The sequence below is a fragment of the Hippopotamus amphibius genome, chromosome 8 (assembly GCF_030028045.1).
Source record: "Hippopotamus amphibius kiboko isolate mHipAmp2 chromosome 8, mHipAmp2.hap2, whole genome shotgun sequence".
Lineage (NCBI taxonomy): Eukaryota > Metazoa > Chordata > Mammalia > Artiodactyla > Hippopotamidae > Hippopotamus > Hippopotamus amphibius.
In genome coordinates this window covers 68359188-68380905 of record NC_080193.1, presented here as the reverse complement: position 1 = coordinate 68380905, position 21718 = coordinate 68359188, and the positions used below count along the sequence as shown (strand labels likewise).

Sequence of the window (21718 nt, the reverse complement as noted above, 5' to 3'; positions counted from 1 at the left end):
CTTTAGAAAATTTACCGCAAAGGTTGGGATGAGATGAAGATGAGCTGCGATGTACGGCTGGACGCCATCCCTATCCAGGCTGCCAAGGCCTCCAGGGAGATCGCCAGTGACGTGAGTATGGCCTTGTTTCACTCCTCCGTTTTTCAAGCAAATGCCCTAGCTGCATTGAGAGTTCATGTTGTGATCCATCTGCTTTGTTTTTCCATCTCCAGTATAAATATAAGTTTGACCATGAGAAGCAGAAGGGACACTACGTGGGTACCCTCACAGCCAGGGATGACAACAAGATCCGCTGGGCCCTCATAGCTGGCAAGATTCAGAATGAAAGAGAGTACCGGCTGCACTGGGCTAAATGGAAGTCTAAGTTCCAGAGCCCACCGGATATGCTTTCCATCACGCACTCTAAACATTGCCAAGGTCTGGTCAGCGACATTGATTACCGCAACTACCTGCATGAGTGGACGTGCATGCCTGACCAGCACGACGTGATTCAGGCCAGGAAAGCCTACGATCTGCAAAGCGATGTGAGTGGGCTGCATTTTAGCCTGAGCTCTTCCATCATTTTCCCATGACTCCCAGAAAGTGTATGTTATTAAACCCTTGCATCATCACTTCATGTCTTTATACAGCCAAGAATTTGGTTTTGGTTAAACCTCGTTGTGTGGTATTAAAATCACCAGAGCCCTGAAGGATCTGGCCTTTGTATCAAGAAATAAGTGGTAGTGTGAATATAGTTCTTAATTGTATCAGGTTAAAGACAACTACTCTGAAAATACAAGTTCTGTAGAATTTAAGTAGCAACAGAGGTTTAAATTGTAAGTCAAATATTGGCAACCCATGGACAGGATGTAGGCACAGATATGCTGTTTTAGTTGACACAGTATCTTAAAATTTTGAATTAAGTTGCCAAGATTTCAAAATCAGGGAATTTTGTATACAAATGTAGGATTTCCCATTTTTATTGAAAAAAAAAAAAATCCGAGGATGCAGCTCCAGACATGCATTAACTCTTGGCAATGATAACCTGGTGATGAACTGAGGCCAACCCCCTTTAAATAGCAAATATGTCCCCCGGTTTGTCATACCACCTGACCTCATAGTTAATTTACTTATGTTACTTGTCTGACTGCTTGAATATATCACTCTTAAATTGCATTTCTCCATCAGACCAATGTATAGAATAAATGTGATCAAGGTTGCTGACTTCTTCCTGGTCTTATTTTCACAGGCTATTTACAAAGCTGACTTGGAATGGTTACGTGGGATCGGCTGGATGCCAAGTGATTCCGTTTCTGTCAATCATGCCAAGCACGCTGCAGATATCTTCAGTGAGGTATTCCGAGCTCTTATCCTGCCATTCAGCACATTTCCTAAAGGACTGAACAAAAATACATGAGCCAAAATGCAGTCATTCCCTGTCAGCAGTTTTAACAATTTCCATTGCTGTCTTTTAAGCCAGACGGACATTTTTCCAAAGGAATCCTGTACGGTTCCTATCACATTGTGGGATCACATCCGTCTATACTCAACAGTGCTTAGAACTACATAAATGGAAAACTTCTTTTGTCAGCAATAGCAATACACTTGAGAGAAGTTTGTTCAGCTGAAAAAAATGCATTGAGTTCATATAATGATACATTGCATGGCTTTGGGAGCTAACCAGATCTGCTACTATAAAACCTGTGGAAGGTGTAAGAAGTCAACCCATTTGTTAAAAAATAAAATGCTAAGAAGAAAGCCAAATTGCCGAGAAGATGCCATTGAAATATGCCATTCTATGCTTCTAGTAGATAAGAGTCTTTAAATACAGCATATCTTTATCAGCTCACATAGGACCAGAGACAACAGCTATCTAAAAGATATTTTCAGGGAGGGTGGGAGGGAGTCACGGGAGGGAGGGGATATGGGGATATATGTATAAATACAGCTGATTCACTTTGGTGTACCTCAAAAAAAAAAGATATTTTATTTCTCGTAGAAAAAATATCGCACAAAAATAGAAACTCTCAACTTTACTCCTGTGGATGACAGAGTTGATTATGTGACAGCAAAACACAGTGGTGAAATCCTAAATGACGTAAGTACATGACTATCATTCTAAAATTGCTCATTTGAGAAGATGTCATTTCCATAGCTTTTCCACTTCTACTCAGCATGCAGTCATTGTCTGAGATACAGATTGTAAACACTGAGATGACTGATGCATTTTCTTGGACAACATTATGTTTCCTTAATATCAAGGAACTTACCCACTTGCTTCTCGTTTCTAGATTAAATACCGAAAAGATTGGAATGACACCAAATCAAAGTACACCCTCACAGAAACCCCTCAGCTGCACGCTGCCCAGGAGGCAGCCCGGATACTGGACCAGGTATGGATTTTACCCGAGCACCTGTCACTTTGTGTGGGGACAGAGGGCCATAATATAACAATAAGAGACTTATCCCTCCATTCTGACTCCTTGATTTACCCCTTTGTGGTGGCTCTCTGTCTTTTAGTATCTCTACAAGGAAAGCTGGGAGAAACAAAAAGCCACTGGTTACATTTTGCCTCCAGATGCTGTGCCGTTTGTTCATGCCCATCATTCTGGTGATGTTCAGAGCGAGGTAATTGATTCTGACATGAGTGTGCTTTGCAAAGGCTGCCCCTTGTCCATGCAGGAACCCAGTTATGGTAGGGTATAGCACGATGGAGAGTTCCTTGTTGGCTGGCCGGCCTGGCCAAGCATGGGGATGGTCCGAGTACCTGCTCCCTTCTGGTCTTTTTTCCATGGACTTTTGGCATTCTTCATCTTTTTTTTTTGGCATCTTTAAAACTATTATTTGAGGTCTTTATTTTTTCTTCTACCCCCTACTTCCCTAAAATCTCCCCCCTGAAGAGTAGCATTGACATATACACACTATGAAATGTAAAATAGATAGCTAGTGGGAAGCTCCTGCATAACACAGGAAGATCAGCTCGATGATGGGTGGTGACTTAGGGGGGTGTGATAAGGAGGGTGGGAAGGAGTCGTGGGAGGGAGGGGATATGGGGATATATGTATAAATACAGCTGATTCACTTTGTTGTACAGCAGAAACTGGCATAACAGTGTAAAGCAATTATACTCCAATAAAGAGCTTAAAAAAAATCCTCCCTAAAATCTTCAAATAAGATATTGCCAGAATTAGAAAATAAGAGTTTCTCTATTTTAAATGGATATTTCTTCATATCTATTTCAATGTTTTTTGATATTTACTCTTGGGGGAATAACACAAAAAGCTGGGTGACTGAGCTTGCTGATGTTTCAAGCCCCCTTTGCCTTGTGTGCTTGTCAAAGCTGATGAGATCTCTGTTCTTCTTCTCACCAGCTGAAATACAAAGCTGACCATGTCAAGCAGAAAGGTCATTATGTTGGTGTCCCGACGATGAGAGATGATCCTAAATTGGTTTGGTTCGAGCATGCAGGCCAGATTCAGAACGACAGGTTATACAAAGAGAACTATCATAAAACAAAGGCCAAAATCAATATACCTCCTGATATGGTGTCCGTGTTGGCGGCCAAGGAGGGGCAGTCCCTTGTCAGTGATATTGATTACCGCAATTACCTGCACCAGTGGATATGTCACCCTGACCAAAATGATGTTATTCAGGCAAGGAAGGCCTATGACCTACAGAGTGATGTAAGTGATTTTTGTTTCTTAATTATCTAGAAATGTATGGTCTGCTCTGAGAATCATAAGCAGCATCCTGGAACCACCAGTCTTTGAAACTTAGAACCATAAATATTTAGTTTACTCCCAGAAGGAAACTGAGGCTGGATGTGAAGTTGAGAAAGGTTGGGAGCAGTGATGGACAGCTCTGCTTACTGACTGTGCACTTCTGAATAACTTTCAAAGCCAATTTTTTAAAAATCTGCTGCTTTTGTACCATCTCTGCCATCAACAGCTCCTCACATTTGCATGGAAAATTATCAACCAATTTAAAATAATAATTGGCTTGGGTGGGAGTTGAGATGGAGTTGGGATTTTGGCAATATTACATGATAGTGTAGTCAAGGACCTGGGAATTCCTCCTTGCTTTGCCAAGCATCTCCTTCCTCAAGGCATTTATGAAGGAGTTGCTTGCTAGGAATCAAAGCAAAAGGGATAGAAAGTACTGAAGAGCTGCATGACGGCCCAGAATCCCTTATGCAGAGGTTGTTAAAGCTGAGATAGAGAATATACCTCAGGCCACCTCCCACTGAAGGCTGAATCAAGATCTCTACCTGCCACCAGTAGTCTGTAGGGAACAGAAACGCAATGCAGCAATGTGATGCTCAGCTGCACCAAGGAGCTAACCCTACCTGGGTCTTCTCATTGTTACCAAAACAGAAACAGGACGTCAAAGACTGCCTGCAGCACCGGTGGTGAACTTCAACATCCCACCTCACTGGTTGCTGCAGGAGGATGACCATTGTGGAACTTTAATCAGATTGGCTGCTCCTCTTCCTTTGGTGTGGGGTGGCCTGAGAGAATCTAGGAAGTGGGGAGGGAAGGGTAGAGATGGGCTGGAGGGATGCCTCCCCCAACCCTACAATACTGAGCATTTACTTGTGTGATTTCCTTTGCTTAGTCTAAATGCCTCACATATTTCTTGTAACGATAACTTCCTTGGTAAAACCTTCTCTTATGCTCACAGGTGAAAACGGTGTTTCCTTACCCCTTATCCCACAGCATCTGAGTGGTCCTGCTCTCACAGCATTCAACCAGTTTGCACTTATAAATAACTTCTCTTCACACTTAGAGGCCTTCCTTATACTTATCTCTCAAATAACCTTCCGTGGTTCTTCATTTATAGTAACAGACTCACGAAATATTGCTCAGGTGTATAGATGAAATCATGATTGAATCAACAGCCACTAGAAAGCCTTAAAAAGCTTCTGAAGAAACTGTTTCTAACCTGCTGCCTGTCATCCTGTGTCTGAGTCATTCATACCCGCATCACATCTCCCTTTCTGCTCTCAGAATGTTTACAAAGCTGACCTGGAGTGGCTCCGAGGCATTGGTTGGATCCCCCTGGATTCTGTAGACCATGTGAGGGTTACCAAGAACCAGGAAATGGTGAATCAGGTAAGCAAAGCCTGTTCTTTTTATGTAAGGCCTGGCCTCCTTACCTGCCACGTGGGATAGATACCTATCCCCATGTGGGGGGACACCTGTCTTAATTGTCCCTATATCTTTGCAGATAAAATATAAGAAAGATGCTCTTGCCAACTATCCTAACTTTACAAGCGTGGTGGATCCTCCAGAAATTGTTTTGGCCAAGATTAACTCAGTCAATCAAAGTGATGTAAGTTTGCTTTGTGTATAACGAGGTACATAAACTGGGAACTTAGTTGTCTGTCATTGAACAGACTTGCTTAACTCCAGATAATTGCTTGTAAGAAAATGGGGAGTAAATTCTAAGAAAATCTTTGGGGGAGAATATCTTAAAAGTCACTAGTACATGGTATACTGTACCCACTTTTAGATAATATCTAAATTATTATCCAAAACATTCCATTATATTAGTTACAATATAAATTATATATCATATAATGAAATTTAACCAGTTGGTTAATCTCTAAATGTGGACTAATTATTATCTTGCTAGGCAGATCTTGTGAAACTTTAAATATACATTTAGAATAATCAAAGGTTTTGTTTTGTTTTCTCTCCTCAGGTAAAATATAAAGAAACATTTAATAAATTAGTAAAGGGGAAGTATATCTTTTCTCCAGATACACCATATATCACCCACTCCAAAGACATGGGAAAACTCTACAGTACTGTGAGTTCCATTTTATGTCATGTACAGCTCAGTTCCAAATTTTAAGCTCTTGTCAGTACTCATATTCTTGACTGATTTTGTGACCAACTGAACTAATAAGGAGATCTCTTGTTGTTGTATTTAGTCTTGTTTATTAGAAGTAGCATACTATTCAGGACAAATAGTATTTATCCAGCTGGTGTTGTTTGAGGCACTGAGAAGCTAAAGATCAATGAGACAAACCCTTCAGGAGCCCCAATCAGTGAGGGAGACGTTCAAATAAAGAGATAGACAATAATGTAACAAGAGCTATATCACTTCTGGGCGCATGTAGGACCAAGCAACTACCAACAGAGAGAAGAGAGGAAAGGCAGGTCCCTCTTTAGCAATCCCGTACAGATATTTCCAGCCAACAAGTGGAGGACATGCCCTCCAGATTTTAATTCAGCTAATCTAAAGGGTGATGTATGTTTCGTGTGTATGTGTGTATGGCCAAATGGGAAGCAATCTTTGGTGATTCTCTTCCCATGTGCAAATTTGTTTTCACTTTTATTAGAATTGTAAATACAGTCAAACTCTGTTATAAAATGCCTCGGGGTCTGTAGACTTAATTTGCAACAAGCCCAAAGGCTCTGCCCTGTTTTTAGGTAGGCACACTAATGGCTGTAAATGAAGATTTAAGCCTTGCCTTTAAACATAACTATTTTACCTTGATTTTACCATTTTCTTTCGAGTAGCATCTGAAAGAAGTTGAATGCAAACTTTTGTTGACACACCTCTCTTCATCCTAGATACTGTATAAAGGGGCATGGGAGGGAACCAAGGCCTATGGCTATACCTTGGACGAACGCTATATTCCCATTGTGGGAGCCAAGCATGCCGACTTTGTCAACAGTGAGGTCAGTAGTACTTTTTCTTTTCATAAGTTTGAGAGTCTTTCTAGCCACAAAGGCTGGTTAGAAAGTCCCAGTGAATCTCGATGTTGCATCTACTTCACAGCTTAAATACAAAGAGACGTATGAGAAGCTGAAGGGTCACTACTTGGCTGGAAAAGAAATCAGTGAGTTCCCCAATGTGGTCCACTGTCTGGATTTCCAGAAGTTGAGGAGTGTGGTAAGCGAAGTTCACTTTAACAGAGGATATGCACACTTAAGTGTAATGCTAGTATGCCTGTTTGTAATCTGCCCTTTGCTTCAAGATTGTCTGGGGGGTACGGGGGGCAGTGGTTGGGATGGTGAGGAGTGACCCAGTCTTGAGAATTTCCCCCACCCCTGCCAGTTAGCCCTGTGCACCTTAGACGGCTGTGAGTTTTCACCCTTTACTTCCTGCCTCCTCCAAACACAGTGAGGGTATTTAGAAAAAGGAGAAAACAAGGTCACTCTTTACCCTGTGTTATAAAAGGATGGGAAATTTTTCAAGAAGAAGGGTATATTAAAGTATCATTTTTTAACCTTAATCTATTCTAAAGGTATTGACCTATATTGAAAATAAGACTGAAAGAGATTGATCAGAATAATTTACATTTAATTCCTTTCTTATTTTTGTCTTTAAAAATATATTATTCTTTAGTTGAACTACAGAAGACATTATGAGGACACCAAAGCAAATGTTCACATCCCCAATGATATGATGAATCATGTGCTGGCTAAAAGGTGCCAATACATCCTTAGCGATCTGGAGTACCGACACTACTTCCACCAGTGGACGTCTCTTCCAGAAGAACCCAACGTTGTTCGAGTCCGAAACGCACAGGAGATCTTGAGTGATGTATGATGTCCTTTCTGCAGCTTGACTAAGTTACAGGCTTCAGCCAGCCCTGCCTGGGGCCCCCATGCTTCCATTGCTCCTGTATTTCTAAACCCTGCTGCTTTTCAATACAAAGTGGCATGAGTAACATTTTTTGGTGTAAGAATCCCCTTGGAACAATGAGACACCTATGTTAAATATTTAATCTTTCAACACTAGACTAAAACTTAGCTATTGCTCTCTTCCTAAACTTCTTTAGGCCAGGGCATTAAAGACCTTCCAGCTCTTGAGAAACCCACCGTATGACCGCTAAGTACTAAGCACATCCAAGAACTGATAGGAAATTATCAAATGTTCAGTTGTAAATTCAGTTAGTATCTGTCACCTTTCAGAGTTCCTTCTTTCTTGCAGAATGTGTATAAAAATGACTTGAATTGGCTGAAAGGCATTGGATGCTACGTTTGGGATACACCCCAGATCCTCCATGCCAAGAAAGCATATGACCTCCAGAGTCAGGTGAGCCATCTTTCTAGAAGGACTAGCTCACTGTGGATTGATGGACTCCATGGTGCTCTCAGGGGGGTGATAGTGAGGGTCTCCCTGTGCCCAGAGAAAGCGGCTTTGACAGGGCATGATCTAAGGGGACTGGAGGCCCCTGCCCAATAAAACCTCTCTGGTGGCCTGCTCTGGCGCTGACCTTCCTGATTTTGAGTCTCTCCTGTGGTTTAAGGCTGTAGATGTTTATAGCGGAACGTTATCTGGGAGATGTTTCATAGTGAACTACTGTCAAGCATCGACACCTTAGTTGATCAGGTTAACTGGCAGGGAGTAGAATGCAGATGCATACTTTGACCATAAGTAGTTAAGTCTTGAAGTAAAATGTAGATATTTGGAAATTTTCCCAGCAGAAATTCAGCTCAGATAGGGCAGACTAATGGAATGTTGAAATTAAGGGGCTGCTGTCAGGGATGACGTATAGGCATGGAAAAACAACACAAGGAAGAAGAGGCCTGGCAAAGATCTAGACTCCACTCTTGGTCAAGAGAAACTGTTAGTTTTGCATGCAAATTCTCAGAACTGTACAATGTAGCCTCTTTGTGACTATTAAAGCAGAAACCCAGAAATAAAGGTACATCTAAGTTGGGACAAACTGATAAAGCTGATAGTAGACCTGCATTTTACCATTTTCCATGACTTTTCCTTTTCTTCACAGATACAATACACGGCAGCAGGTAAAGAAAATCTAAAGAATTATAACCTGGTCACAGATACACCACTTTACGTGACTGCTCTTCAAAGTGGCATTAACGCCAGTGAGGTGAGCCTTCCTTGTACTTCTCTCCCAGGACAAGCCGTTCCTGTCTTTACATATTGTCCAACAATGGAAAAGGATAACCTATCCTTTTTGTTTGTAGGTGAAATATAAAGAAAATTATCATCAAATTAAAGACAAATATACGACAGTTCTAGAAACGGTGGATTATGACAGAATCAGCAATCTGAAGGATCTGTATAGCAGTGTAAGTTGAGTTCTTTTTCTTTTCTCTGTATTTGAGTTACCTTTTTCGTCTTAAGAGACAATAAGAGATGAAGAGGGACGGGCATCCTTACCCCCAAAGGTCTTTACAAAGACCTGGACAAAGGAATTAAATTCCTACTTTATCTTATAAATCCTCATAGTTACAAGTAAATAAGCCCCAATCTGAATATTGTTCTGTGTCATGCAGTTGATACAAATTCACCAACTCTTGCTTATTGCAAACAGGTACTGTTGAAGCTATTCTTTGTAGACCCTGAACTTGTTTTTCCCTGGATTCTCCCTTGGCCAGTGACTTACAGAACAACAGAGGCACTCTCTTTTTCCTCCTCTGAATTGGTTAATTCAACAAACATTTTTAAGCTTCATTTTGAAATAAATTTAGATTTACAGAAGCATTGCAAAAATAGTACAGAGAATTCACTCATACTTTTTTCCATATTACTAAGAAATTAACATTATTACGATGTTATAGACTTTATCCAGAATTCACCAGTTTTTCTACTAACCTGCTTTTCTGTTCCAGATACCAGTCCAGGATCCCACACTGCATTTGGTTGTCATGACCCCTTAGTCTCTTCCAATCTGATAATTTCTCAATCTCCTTCTCTTTTTTTGATCTTGACTCTTTTGAAGAATACTGGCCAGTTATTTTGTAGAATGTTCTTCAGCTTGGGTTTATTTGATGTTTCCTCATGATTAGGTTAAACATATGCCCCCTTTTTTGGCAAGAATAACATGAAAGTGATGTGCCCTTCTCAGCATATCATAGCAGATGGTACATGATGTCAGTAACTGGTGATGACCTTGATCACTTAAGTTGCTTTCTGCCAAGGTTCTCCACTGTAAAGTTATTATTTTTACCTTTGTTATTAATAAATATCTTGGAGGAGATCCTTTGGGACTATGCAAATATCCTGTTTCTCCTCACACTTTCTCTCATATATTTTAGCATCCATTGACGGGTCTTGCCTGCAAGAATTGTTGCTGTGCAATATGCCTACTAGTGATTTTTCTCTTTTCTTTTCTTCTACATTTATTAATTGGAATTCTTCTGTCAGGAACAGCTGTTGGCTTATCTGCTTATTATTTACATCATTATTGGCTCATGGGTATTTGTTTTATTCTATGGATAGAGTCTAATAGTATTGTTACGTATTTCGTTGCTCAAATGAGCTTTGCTATTGGGAGCTCTTTCAGGGTGACTCCTGTGTCCCCTTGATATACCCCATCATTTTGTTTTTTGAGCACTTCCTTACTTCTTGGCAACACAAGATGCTCCAAGCTCATCTTGTATTTTCCCTGTTCCAGACCTGAAATCAACCACCTCTCCAAGGAGTCCTGGTTTATTTTATTGGAGAATGGTATTTTTGAACCAAGATCTAAGTGCTAAGCATGCTCACTACTCCTCAGTTGTCATTGTTACTAAGCCCTCTAAGTACACTGAACTTAGAAATATATGTACATATGCTAACCCACGTATGCATACATATCTATATATATATCTCTTTACTTACCTAACTGTATCTGTGTTTTAGAACCATGAGTTCATACCGATACCTTCAGTGCAGTTCAACACCACAGGGTTCATTCTGTCCTTCACCCTTTCCTTATGTGTAACTTATTGTTCCAACTTGTGACTTTGTATTTCCTTCCCAGTGGAAAGCCGGCCTCTCATTACCTATGATATACCTACTTATTTGTGCAACCCTTGTATCCACATAAAGTATTTTCAGAATTCTAACATACACCCCTGTGAGAAACAAATTTACTGGCGAGATTAGGGAATTTTGTATACAGTTATTTTTGCCTATAGCCTTAGAGTATCCAGTCAAGATACCATTTTTCAAATTAAGTCAGTTGCTTTCTTCACCACTTCCTTCACTGTAGCCTTGTTATGCATTTGTAATACAATTAGATTTACCTGCTACAGCCTGTGTTCCATTTTTAGTCCCCTCCCCCATTCTGGTTGAGTCTTTGGTCCGTTGTTTTCATTTGCATACAGTGAGTGTCACTCTTTGTGGTACGTAGTACTATGGCTTTTGACAAATGCATAGAGTCATGTATTCACCATTATAGTCAAGACATACAGAAATTCTGTATCACCTCCAAATTGTCCCTTTGCTGCCCCTCTCCTCTCCCTCATCTACAGAGCTGTTTTCTGGCCCTATAATTTTTACCTTTTCCAGAGAGTCACATAAATGGGATATATATGGTATGTAGCCATTAGGTCTGGCTTCTTTCTCTTAGCAAAATGCATTTATGTTTTATGTACGTTGCTGCCTAAATCAGCAGTTTATCCTTTTTATAGAAAAAACAATATTCCAAACCACAGTTTGATTTTCCATTCACAGCTAAAGGGCATCTGAGTTTTTTCCAGTTTTTGACAATTATGAGTGAAACTGCCCTATGCATTTACATATAGGTTTTGTGTGTTCACAGTGTTTTATTTCTCCTGGGTAAATAAGTATCTAGAAGTGGAGACAAACATTTTTTAAATCTTTTTTTAAAATATATATATTTAATGGTGATTTTCAACCTCCAGGAATCCTACACCTACGGGGGAATGAACACGGCATCAGAACCTCTGATAACTGTCAAACTGTGATAAGTGCTATGGTAGAGGACCAAATAGTGGACTCTGAAATTATGTGCATAGCATTAAACCAGTTATTCACTTAGGAGTACTTGGCTCCTGCAGAGTGAGAAGATCAGGGGGTTGCAAGGGAATGTCTGAGGAGGACAGAAACAGAGGAAAAGTCTGCCTCTGGAAGCTAGCCAGATTGCATTTTTATGTGTTCACAAGAAGATTTTTAACCCCTACAGAACCTGTACAAGGAGGCCTGGGATAAACTGAAAGCCACCAGCTACATCCTGCCTTCCAACACCATGTCCCTGACACATGCCAAGAACCAGAAGCATCTGGCCAGCCATGTAAGTCAAGTACAAATGTGATAAGCTTCCCACTACCCTTTGTCCTTCCCTGCTCTCCACTCCCAGAATGTTTCTGGCCAATTCCTGTGGTGCCCAGAAGGACCCCCAGCACTTCCAAAGGGAAACACCAGCAAATAATTCCAGACGCTCAGTCATCACAAAGCCTGTGCATTTATTTTCCTCTCAAAGGCCCTGAAGTCCAGAGAGAGAGTCACAAACACTTGCATGAAGGATACCGATGTGACCTTTTAGGCTGCCTGCCTACAAATGACATGGATGGGTGCACTCTATTTTAGCCAAAAATGGGAATAGATAGAGGACATAATACCCCATACAAAATACACTCTTTTTCAATAGAATTATGTGGCCTTTGCTACAAAAATAAACCAGTGATGTACAGCAGAAACTAACACAACATTGTAAATCAACTATACTTTAATAAAAATTAATTAAAAAAATGAAAAATAAACAAATTGTGCCCTTAAAAAAAGAACAGTGAATGTGATAGTTATTGCACCAGCCCCAAATACATAAGTAAATCATTACCTTTTTAACTATGGAGTGTAAAAATTTTTCATTCTTTTTAAATTCTGTTTTTTTAAATAGAACTTTTGTTAGGTATAGACATAATTTTTTTTAAAAATCCTAAGTCACATGAGCGGTTTAAATATAGTATAAAGTCTTAGCACTTTTAGCGCATTATGGCTAATTTTTTTTTTTTTCTTGGCTGCATTAGGTCTTCGTTGCTGCACATGGGCTTTTTCTAGCTGTGGCAGGCGGAGGCTACTCTTTGTTGCAGTGCATGGGCTTCTCAGTGCAGTGGCTTCTCTTGTTGCAGAGCATGGGCTCTAGGTGTGCAGGCTTCAGTAGTTGCAGCACGAAGGCTCTGTAGTTGTGGTGCATGGGTTTAATTGCTCCACGGCATGTGAGATCTTCCCGGACCAGGGATTGAACCCATGTCCCCTGCATTGCCAGGCAGCTTCTTAACCACTGCACCACCTGGGAAGTCCCCCTAATATGTTCTTAAGTAAAACTTTATTGTAAAATTCCCTACAACCTTCACTGCTGTTCTAATAAGCCTGGTTCTCTTTCAGTAACTTTACCTCTATTGGAGACTATAACCTCTTAATTATGAATATGTTAAGTAACACTTTAGGCCAGTATTTCTCAAATCTTTTCTTTGACCACAGCCCACACACTGAGAAATGTATTTTGTACTGCAGGTCAACACACACACACACACACACACACACACACACACACACACACACACACACAACTGAACCAGTATTGGTATGGGGGTTTTAAAAACGGTACCTAGGGGACTTCCCTGGTGGTTAAGAATCCGCCTGCCAATGTAGTGGACATGGGTTCGATCCCTGGTCCCAGAAGATCCCACATGCCATGAAGCAACTAAGCCCAGGTGCCACAACTAATGAGCCTACTCTCTAGAGCCCGTGAGCCACAACTACTGAGCCCACATGCCACAACTACTGAAGCCCGCATGCCTAGAGCCTGTGCTCTGCAACAAGAGAAGCCACCGCGGTGAGAAGCCTAGGCACCACAATGAAGAGTAGCCCCTGCTCTCCACAACTAGAAAAAGCCCATGCGCAGCAATAAAGACCCAGCTCAACCAATAAATAAATAAATAAATAAATAAATTTATTAAAAAATAAAAATAAAAACAGTACCTAAAGGACATTTACACGTAGTCTGATCTAATCCTCAGTTAATCCTATGACGGTACTGTGCCACCTCTACCTCTGGGCACAGACAAGGAAACAAGCTCAGAGAAGTGCTGACCCCAAGGTGGCCCATCTCAGAGTCAGGTCCTTTTATTAAGTCTCGTGCTCTTTTAACTATACAGATCTATTACTCTTCAAAACTGTGTTTCTTCCTTTGTATTTTCTCTCTGTAGATCAAGTATCGGGAGGAATATGAAAAGTTCAAAGCTCTTTATACGTTACCCAAAAGTGTGGAAGATGATCCGAACACAGCGCGGTGCCTCCGAGTTGGCAAGTTTAACATCGATGTAAGTGATCCCAAAGGCTGACTTCAAATTGAAGCCAAGTTAACAGAGCCACATATTATAAATCAGAACGTGTTCTGTCCCACAATGCATGTGGCACTGACCGTGCACGTGTGAAGAAGTGTTCTTTCAGCCCATACTGTGTCCCTCACCCCTGTGAATCTGTAGAACGTGTCAGAAACTTCCAGTCCCCACCCTGTCCCCAACCGATTGCTGTAAGCTGGTTCCACTGACCTCTCTAGAGTCTAAGAAAGACACATACCACCACGATTCTTACACAGTTCCCTGTGTAACTGGCATGTTATGTTATCTTCACAGCGCCTATACAGATCCGTTTATGAGAAGAACAAGATGAAAATCCACACGGTGCCTGACATGGTAGAGATGGTTACCGCTAAGGATTCTCAGAAGAAAGTCAGTGAGATTGATTACCGCCTTCACCTCCACGAGTGGATTTGCCACCCCGACTTGCAAGTCAACAGTCACGTCAGGAAGGTCACAGACCAGATCAGTGATGTAAGCCCATTGCTTATGAAGGTCCCCCCTCCCCAGCCCCACACACCCACCCTGAAGAGAGATTGACTCACCTGGTTCTTCAGCTCAGCCCTTTTCCAGTATCACTTCCCGATACATCCATGGGTCTGTCGGGAATTCAGAGCTGTCCCTAGAAGCAGGGCTCTGCATGCCGATGTCTCCAGAGCACCCGTGACCTCAGGGCATAATGTCTTGCTTTTTATTCCACAAAGTCATCCTGGGCCCAGAGGGTGTCCATGTCTTTGGTGTTAAAGTTACTGTCAAATTTTCTTTTTCTGAGCCCCTCCATCTATTGCAATCTCCTAGATTGTGTACAAGGATGACCTCAACTGGCTGAAAGGCATTGGTTGCTACATCTGGGACACTCCTGAGATTCTGCATGCCAAGCATGCTTATGATCTACGCAACGATGTGAGTTTGCCTTGTTTTATAGTTTTTGGCTTTTTAAAGTATGTTTCCTTCTCTATATAGTCTAGAGTCAAGGGGAGAGTATGTAGAGTATAGACATTGTCACACCCAGCTGTGTCTTAAGTGGCATCTTAAGTCGAGGATGGCTGAGCTGGAAGAAGATGCTGGGGAGCAAAGTGGCCATTTCTCAGAAGTGCAGACAATGCAGGCGAGCGGTCCCATCGTCCTCTGGTGGAGAAGGGATGCCTGGCTCCCTTCTCACCACCTTCTGAACTGTTTTGGATATATTAATAAGCATGGAATCCTCACGATTAGAAAAATCTCATTTGTTGGGAGCCTGTGATGCTATAGTCAGGATCTATTTGTAGAGAGGATTTGCAAAATAACAATATAATTAAGATTTCAGGAAGAAAGCTTAAACATTCCTAGGAAGGTAGTTGTCAAGCCTCCTAGAAGACTCTGGAAGATCCACGTGACTATAAGCATTGATTATGCTGATTGTTATGAAATTCAAATACATGTTAGTTTGTTGAATAAGGGCTAATGTATGCACATGCCATGAGTTGAAAGCAACCAACCAAACCCTCTGTGAAAACCAGCAATTTCTGATATAACAAATGGTCTGACACAGGCTTATTTTCTTCATCTTGGCAGATCAAGTACAAAGCTCACGTGCAGAAAACAAGGAATAACTACAAGTTGGTCACTGACACCCCCGTCTATGTTCAGGCTGTCAAAAGTGGGAAACAACTAAGTGACGTAAGCACCCACTGGGGAAGTTGCTTCGGGCAGAGTAAAGACAGGGCCGCTACTCTAGCAGAAGTGGGAAAGCCAAAGTAGGGCTTTTCTCAATGGGAAACCAGAGTTGGTGCCTTAGAAAGTACTTGAGATTCTGCTCTATTTCCTAAAACCTGATATGCTCCATTAGGTTCCTGGGGTGACCTTGTAAGTGATCCAAGTCTGTGAAATCCTCGGTGTTTTAGAGTTTCCCAGGTTGCTTTTTGTATCGTTGTGTGAGCAACAGTTTATGCCTCGTAGGATCAGCCTTCTAACGTGTTAGTACTCACTATGGTAAGGTGAGGAGGGGGAGGTCTCTTCAGTTACAGATGTGGCCTCTACCACACGTAATCGGTGAGGCTTGAGAAAAGCACCTAATTCCCTGAGCCTCAGCATCCTTGTGTGGATGATGGGAAAGTGGATGGAAAGCATCCCTTGTAATAATAGCACAGTGATACAGAGCAGGCACAAAGCTGCCCCCCCCTTTTTTATTAACCCCACGGGTTAATAAGCAAATATTAATTCCCACCAGTGCGTCAGAACGTGAAAACCTATTATTTTGGAACTTGTAGTAGTAAAATGCCCACTCTACCTCTTCTTATGCCTGAGCTGACTCTTCCACTGATTTCTCAGTGTTGGGGTCCACACCCTGGCCCTGGTCCTATTGGAGAAGGCACAGTGTATAAGGTAGAGTTCCCAAGGCAAAGGGGAACAGGCTACCTTTTTTTATAATAAGAGACTTTGGTTTGCATTTACTTTGCTTCTTTCTAACCCTGATGCTGCTGCAGTGCAGTCAGCTCACTCTGCTTCTCTCTGCATCCAGGCCGTCTACCACCATGACTACGTGCACAGCGTCAGAGGCAAAGTGGCTCCAACCACAAAAACTGTGGATCTGGACCGGGCCCTTCATGCATACAAGCTCCAGAGTGAGGTGAGCAGTGAGACCTGGACAGAGTGCCCGGCAGAAATCCAGGATGAGGGCCAGGCCTCTGTAGAAGTGGCCTTGGCTTGAGCATCCTCAGCCTGACCTTGTAAATTACAAAGGCTGTTCCATTCACATGAGCTGAACAAACCAAAGGAAAAACAGTGCATCGCCTGTCTTCCCTCTTGGCAGAGAGCAAGCGATGGGACATTTTTGGAGCAATGCTTACATAGGAGTTACATCGGAGAGGGTTAGTCTACTTTCTCTGCTGTCAAAAAGCTTAAAATCCAAGACAAGATGACAAAGATAAGTCATATAATCATAAAAGACTATTTACAATAAGAGATAAAGCTAGAAATTGCTGTTGGAATTCAGAAGAGAAAGAAACTAGATTCCACTCACATATTTAATATCCCTGTTCTTTGTTATCTGGTGGTGCTTACTTTGGTCTCACCTTTAATGCTACTCTCCGATATTGAATGTTAAAAGTAATTTGGTTTTTAATATTTTAAATACTGTTTTTACTCTTGTAGCTCCCCTGAGAGACAGACTATTTCAAATCACAGTTAGAAACTCCTTTCCTCCTTCTGCCAGGAAGATGAGCCTCCTGACCTGACAGCCTAACATCAAGACACTGTGTTTATGGAGCCCTGGGGGCTTCCAAAGATGTATCTTATAATTAACGACTATCGCAGGGATTGGTGATGACTTGAATGTCAGCTAAGTGTAGGGTTAACCACAGAGGTGGCACTAGCTGCCTGTTTACTTTTCCCAAATTCTTTCTGGATGCCATGCAGTCAACCAGGCAGATGTTTAGAAACATAGAAGAATTATTTTCTATAAGCTTCTTCACTCCTTGCTCTTCTCTTGAAAACACTATGTTAAGTGTAATTTGATTCATTGCTTGGCTCAGAATTTAGTTAATTTCTTCTTGAAATCAATTCAGTGAGCGTAAGTACGGTAAGTATTAAATTGAAAACCTAACACAAGCCGGATCTGACTTGTTTAACTTAGATCAGTCATTTGCTGTAGCTGTCATTTAACCTGCTCTTCATCCCTGCAGAATCTGTATCGAAGAGTTGGCCTGCAATCCCTGCCCACTGGTTATAGGCTTCCAGTCGACACCCCCCACTTCAAACACACCAAGGACACCCGATACATGAGCAGCTATGTGAGTGGCCTCCTCCTCGTTAAGATGGGGCTTAAAGTGGGAAGGGGGACATTAATATTTGTTAATAGCCTATTCTCATCCCCCTAATCATGTCCTGTAGTTTCAACATGATACAATGATGGGAGCAGGGAAGGGGAGAGAGTTTTCTAGGAATGCTGCTCCTGCCATTCGGCAGTGCCTGGGCAGCCCAGTGGGTTAGCATAGGATTTTCATGGGGCTGTACCTGCATCACTCCGTTGCTTTGGCTCAGGGATCATGGCTGCCATGATGCCTCTACTTCTGGCCTTAGCACAGGAAGCATCCTGAACCATCCCAAGCCATCTACCGGAAATGCAACTTCATACACGCACTACTGCCATGTGATGATGGTATGGTCTCCCTTCTGCAGTATTTCATTGCAGAAGATACAGCATCACCGTGTGTTCCTTTGAAAAGAAAGGCTCTGATGCTTGCCTCACTACTTACCCTCTGTGCCCATTTCATAGAAAGCTCAGAGGGGTAGTTAGGTTCTCACTTCCTGAGAGCATTGCCCAGGCATTAGCTCTGATACCAACCTTTCCTGCTAGTGTCAGATTGGGACTTGATGAACAAGGCCTGGAGAAGTGTAGGCTACCCCAGTGACTCTGGCCTTCAGGCCATACCCACAAAACAGCCATCCGCTGAAGAACAAGCTCTTCATTCCCCATTGCCTTCCAGAGCCCTGGGAATCAAATCTGCTGACCAGCAAAGTCCCACAGCCAGTGGGCCAATAATATGGTTTCCAAAGCAAAATCACAGATTTAATCATCTAACACCATTTTAAGATAGTTTATAAAGCCGTTCATCCATTAGTCTTCTGCTTTGCATGTATTAATTTCCTAGCCATATTGGGACTAAAAATACATGTTTTTCTTATATTTTGCATACCTACTTACAAACAGATTTAATCTAGGCAACTCTGAGTTGTATTCTTTTCTGGACCTGGCTTTATTAGCCACAAAATAATTTTCAAGACTCAGATTATTATAGAAATTTTGTCAATGACTTTTCTTCATACTTAACACTTAAAGAGTAATTTTCAAATGAAAGCGACACCCCTTTTCTGTGTGAGAAGTGTGATGCTTACTCTTTGTTCACCCATCTTATTCTTACTGTGCTTTTGCAGTTTAAGTACAAAGAAGTTTACGAACACATGAAGGCTTATGGGTATACACTTGGACCCAAGGACGTCCCATTTGTCCATGTCCGGAGGGTCAACAACGTTACCAGCGAGGTACTGTGAATGTTAATTCTCTGGAGGAGTTTCAAAGACTGTGGCTTTGTTTGAAATGCATGAAGAGCTAATTGTATTTCAGCTACAAACTTACACATCTGCAAGAAGTAAGGGGATCCTTTTTGTCGCGATACTGGTATCCCTTGGCAACACTTTTTTGTATTTGGTAATGCTATTGTAGAGACCCTGATCCATAGATTATAATGCAAATTAATTCCTTCTTTTGACATTTGTGCTCAAAAATCTTTAGTAAGCTTGCATGTTAGTCTGACTCATGAACCTGGTTTTCTACATAAACCATAAGTTTGAATATATATCCCTACTATCTAACCATCTGATAGAAAGTGGAAGACTGTGCTCAAAATTCTTCACCCAAATAAAATAAATATCATCTTCTATTTTTTCTGATTTCAATCATTTTCTGTATCCTTAATCTTGCCTCTCATGGCTCTTTAAATACGTACAATATTCGATTGTTGATTAGTGTATAGATGTCCTCATCATCCTACACTAAACATCTGGAATGGTTTTCCCTCCAATGTAGAGACTGTATCGACAGTTGTACCACAAACTGAAAGACAAGATCCACACAACTCCCGACACGCCTGAAATCCGCCAAGTCAAGAAGACACAAGAGGCTGTCAGTGAGGTAGGTACTTTCTTAGGAGAGGGGGGAGGCCATGGAACCCAGGGATGAATGTCAACCATTTGGTCTCTAATTTATGTGTTTATGGGCTTTTTTTTCCTGTAGTTGATTTACAAATCAGACTTCTTCAAGATGCAAGGCCACATGATCTCGCTGCCCTATACACCCCAAGTGCTCCATTGCCGCTACGTGGGAGACATCACCAGTGATGTAAGCATTTCATACAGGTCTTTCTGGAAGACTTACCAAGAGGCAGGTTTGCTGTCAGCATGTAAGGCAACCAGCCTTTGAGCAGCCTTTTGCATTGAGTACTTCCAAACTGAGTGTACAACTTGGAGGTAGAGTAGTGTGGAAGCAGGACCCCACATTTCTCCAGCTATGGAAATAGTAGTAAGAGGACCACTTGGGAGGTACAAGAATGGCTGACCACCATTGTACATTCAACCCCGAATCATTACCAACTCCTCACTCCAAGTGGCCTCTGTCCGGGTCATGTTTAGGATCTTTCTCCTGCTCACCCCTACTCCCACCCCCTTTAGCTACTTCCTGCTGAATTTTTTTTTCTCTTTGATTGTTTCCTTCTCATAAAAGACCACTTCATTTAATCTGTGGTAATTTTCATCAATATAATAATAAAATAATAGCCATGTCCTCTTCTCAGTTCAGGGTTAGCAATTTAAATTGTAAAAACCTATGACTTATTTGAGTCCAGGCAAACTCAGACTACAGGGTGGTGTACTGAACCAAAATGAAAGATCTATCACTAAAAAAGTATCACTACTATGTTTTATTTGTTCTTGATTTACATTTGCTCCTGACCAGCTATATTTCTATGTTTGTGACACAGATTAAATATAAAGAGGACTTGCAGATCCTGAGGGGACTGGGTTGCTTCCTGTATGACACTCCCGACATGGTCCGCTCCCGGCACCTGCGGAAGCTCTGGGTGAGTGCACATCTTCCCAACACGCAGCTCCTCCTGCACAGCTTCACGGAGCTGGACAGGAAGAATCTTTGCCTGCAGCTTCTGTTAAGGGGACATTTGTCATTAACCCACTGAGCAAGTCATAACCCACTTAAGATGATCTGTGCCTCCTGTAAAAGGTAATGAGCTTAGTTAAATGACAGTTGTTTTTGGTGCTGCCTAGGAAGACCTCCAGTACACAGGGAGGGTCAGCGTGGCTTGCATGTGCCAGCCATTTGAAAGACAATGTGCAACCACAGCATGCAATTCCTGAAGTTATTAATCAACCTGTATTTCCACTGTTTTTTTAAGTCTAATTATCTATACACCGATAATGCAAGGAAGATGCGAGACAAATACAGAGTGGTGCTTGACACTCCAGAATACAGAAAAGTGCAGGAACTGAAGACACATCTGAGTGAGGTAAGTAAACCTGTCACCACAAGGGCCTTGTTCCTCTAGCAACCTTTTTTCAGGTAATTATATTGGGCCCAAATCTCCCTTCTGCCTTTAATTACAGAGAGGCCACCCTGCCTAAACAAGTCAGTTGGCCTCACTTTGCCTCAGTTTACTTATTTTGTCCCTTTTTAATAAGATGAGGCTATTGATTCTTGCCCTACCTATGACTAGGACAGCTGAGAGTATACATGATTGTATAGATTAGAGAGTCCTTCTGTCTTGCACTATTGTTGTGGTCTCCAAACTGAATTTATTTCAAAACTTTCTCATTAATTCCTGCTGTCAGGAACCCTAATCATGGCAGTGCTATTTGAAAAGTCTTCAATGGCTCTCTGCTCTGCTGCCCACTCAGGAAATTCCAAACGACTTAGTTTTATTTTCATCTCTCCCACCTGGCACCCAGGCTCCTGATTTGTCATAATTAGTTGTGCATAGATGTGATCCTCTCACCTATGTTGGCCCCTTGAGGGTTGGTCCCCCTATCTTATTTCGATGTGTATCCTATAGTACTTCGGCCGTAACAGGTGCCCGTGTTTGCTGAGGACTAGATGTGCTTTCTAAAGGTAAGGG

At 41.7% G+C, this 21718-nt stretch overlaps 1 protein-coding gene across 10 annotated transcripts in view; it reads left to right on the top strand.

Moving 5' to 3' along the window:
- NEB (nebulin) overlaps window positions 1-21718 on the top strand; it is a 234760-nt gene that overhangs the window by 160274 nt on the left and 52768 nt on the right. For all 10 annotated transcript variants that reach the window (XM_057744557.1, XM_057744559.1, XM_057744556.1 and 7 more), the window contains exons 113-140: window positions 7-111; window positions 213-524; window positions 1229-1333; window positions 1979-2077; window positions 2271-2372; window positions 2500-2607; window positions 3351-3662; window positions 4986-5090; window positions 5206-5310; window positions 5683-5790; window positions 6561-6668; window positions 6769-6882; window positions 7339-7536; window positions 7927-8031; window positions 8729-8833; window positions 8931-9035; window positions 11879-11986; window positions 13905-14018; window positions 14334-14531; window positions 14856-14960; window positions 15612-15716; window positions 16558-16665; window positions 17720-17827; window positions 18972-19079; window positions 19624-19728; window positions 19831-19935; window positions 20573-20671; window positions 21002-21112. In XM_057744557.1, coding sequence (XP_057600540.1) covers window positions 7-111; window positions 213-524; window positions 1229-1333; window positions 1979-2077; window positions 2271-2372; window positions 2500-2607; window positions 3351-3662; window positions 4986-5090; window positions 5206-5310; window positions 5683-5790; window positions 6561-6668; window positions 6769-6882; window positions 7339-7536; window positions 7927-8031; window positions 8729-8833; window positions 8931-9035; window positions 11879-11986; window positions 13905-14018; window positions 14334-14531; window positions 14856-14960; window positions 15612-15716; window positions 16558-16665; window positions 17720-17827; window positions 18972-19079; window positions 19624-19728; window positions 19831-19935; window positions 20573-20671; window positions 21002-21112 — 3570 coding nt within the window. The remainder of the gene's footprint in view (window positions 1-6; window positions 112-212; window positions 525-1228; window positions 1334-1978; window positions 2078-2270; window positions 2373-2499; window positions 2608-3350; window positions 3663-4985; window positions 5091-5205; window positions 5311-5682; window positions 5791-6560; window positions 6669-6768; window positions 6883-7338; window positions 7537-7926; window positions 8032-8728; window positions 8834-8930; window positions 9036-11878; window positions 11987-13904; window positions 14019-14333; window positions 14532-14855; window positions 14961-15611; window positions 15717-16557; window positions 16666-17719; window positions 17828-18971; window positions 19080-19623; window positions 19729-19830; window positions 19936-20572; window positions 20672-21001; window positions 21113-21718) is intronic.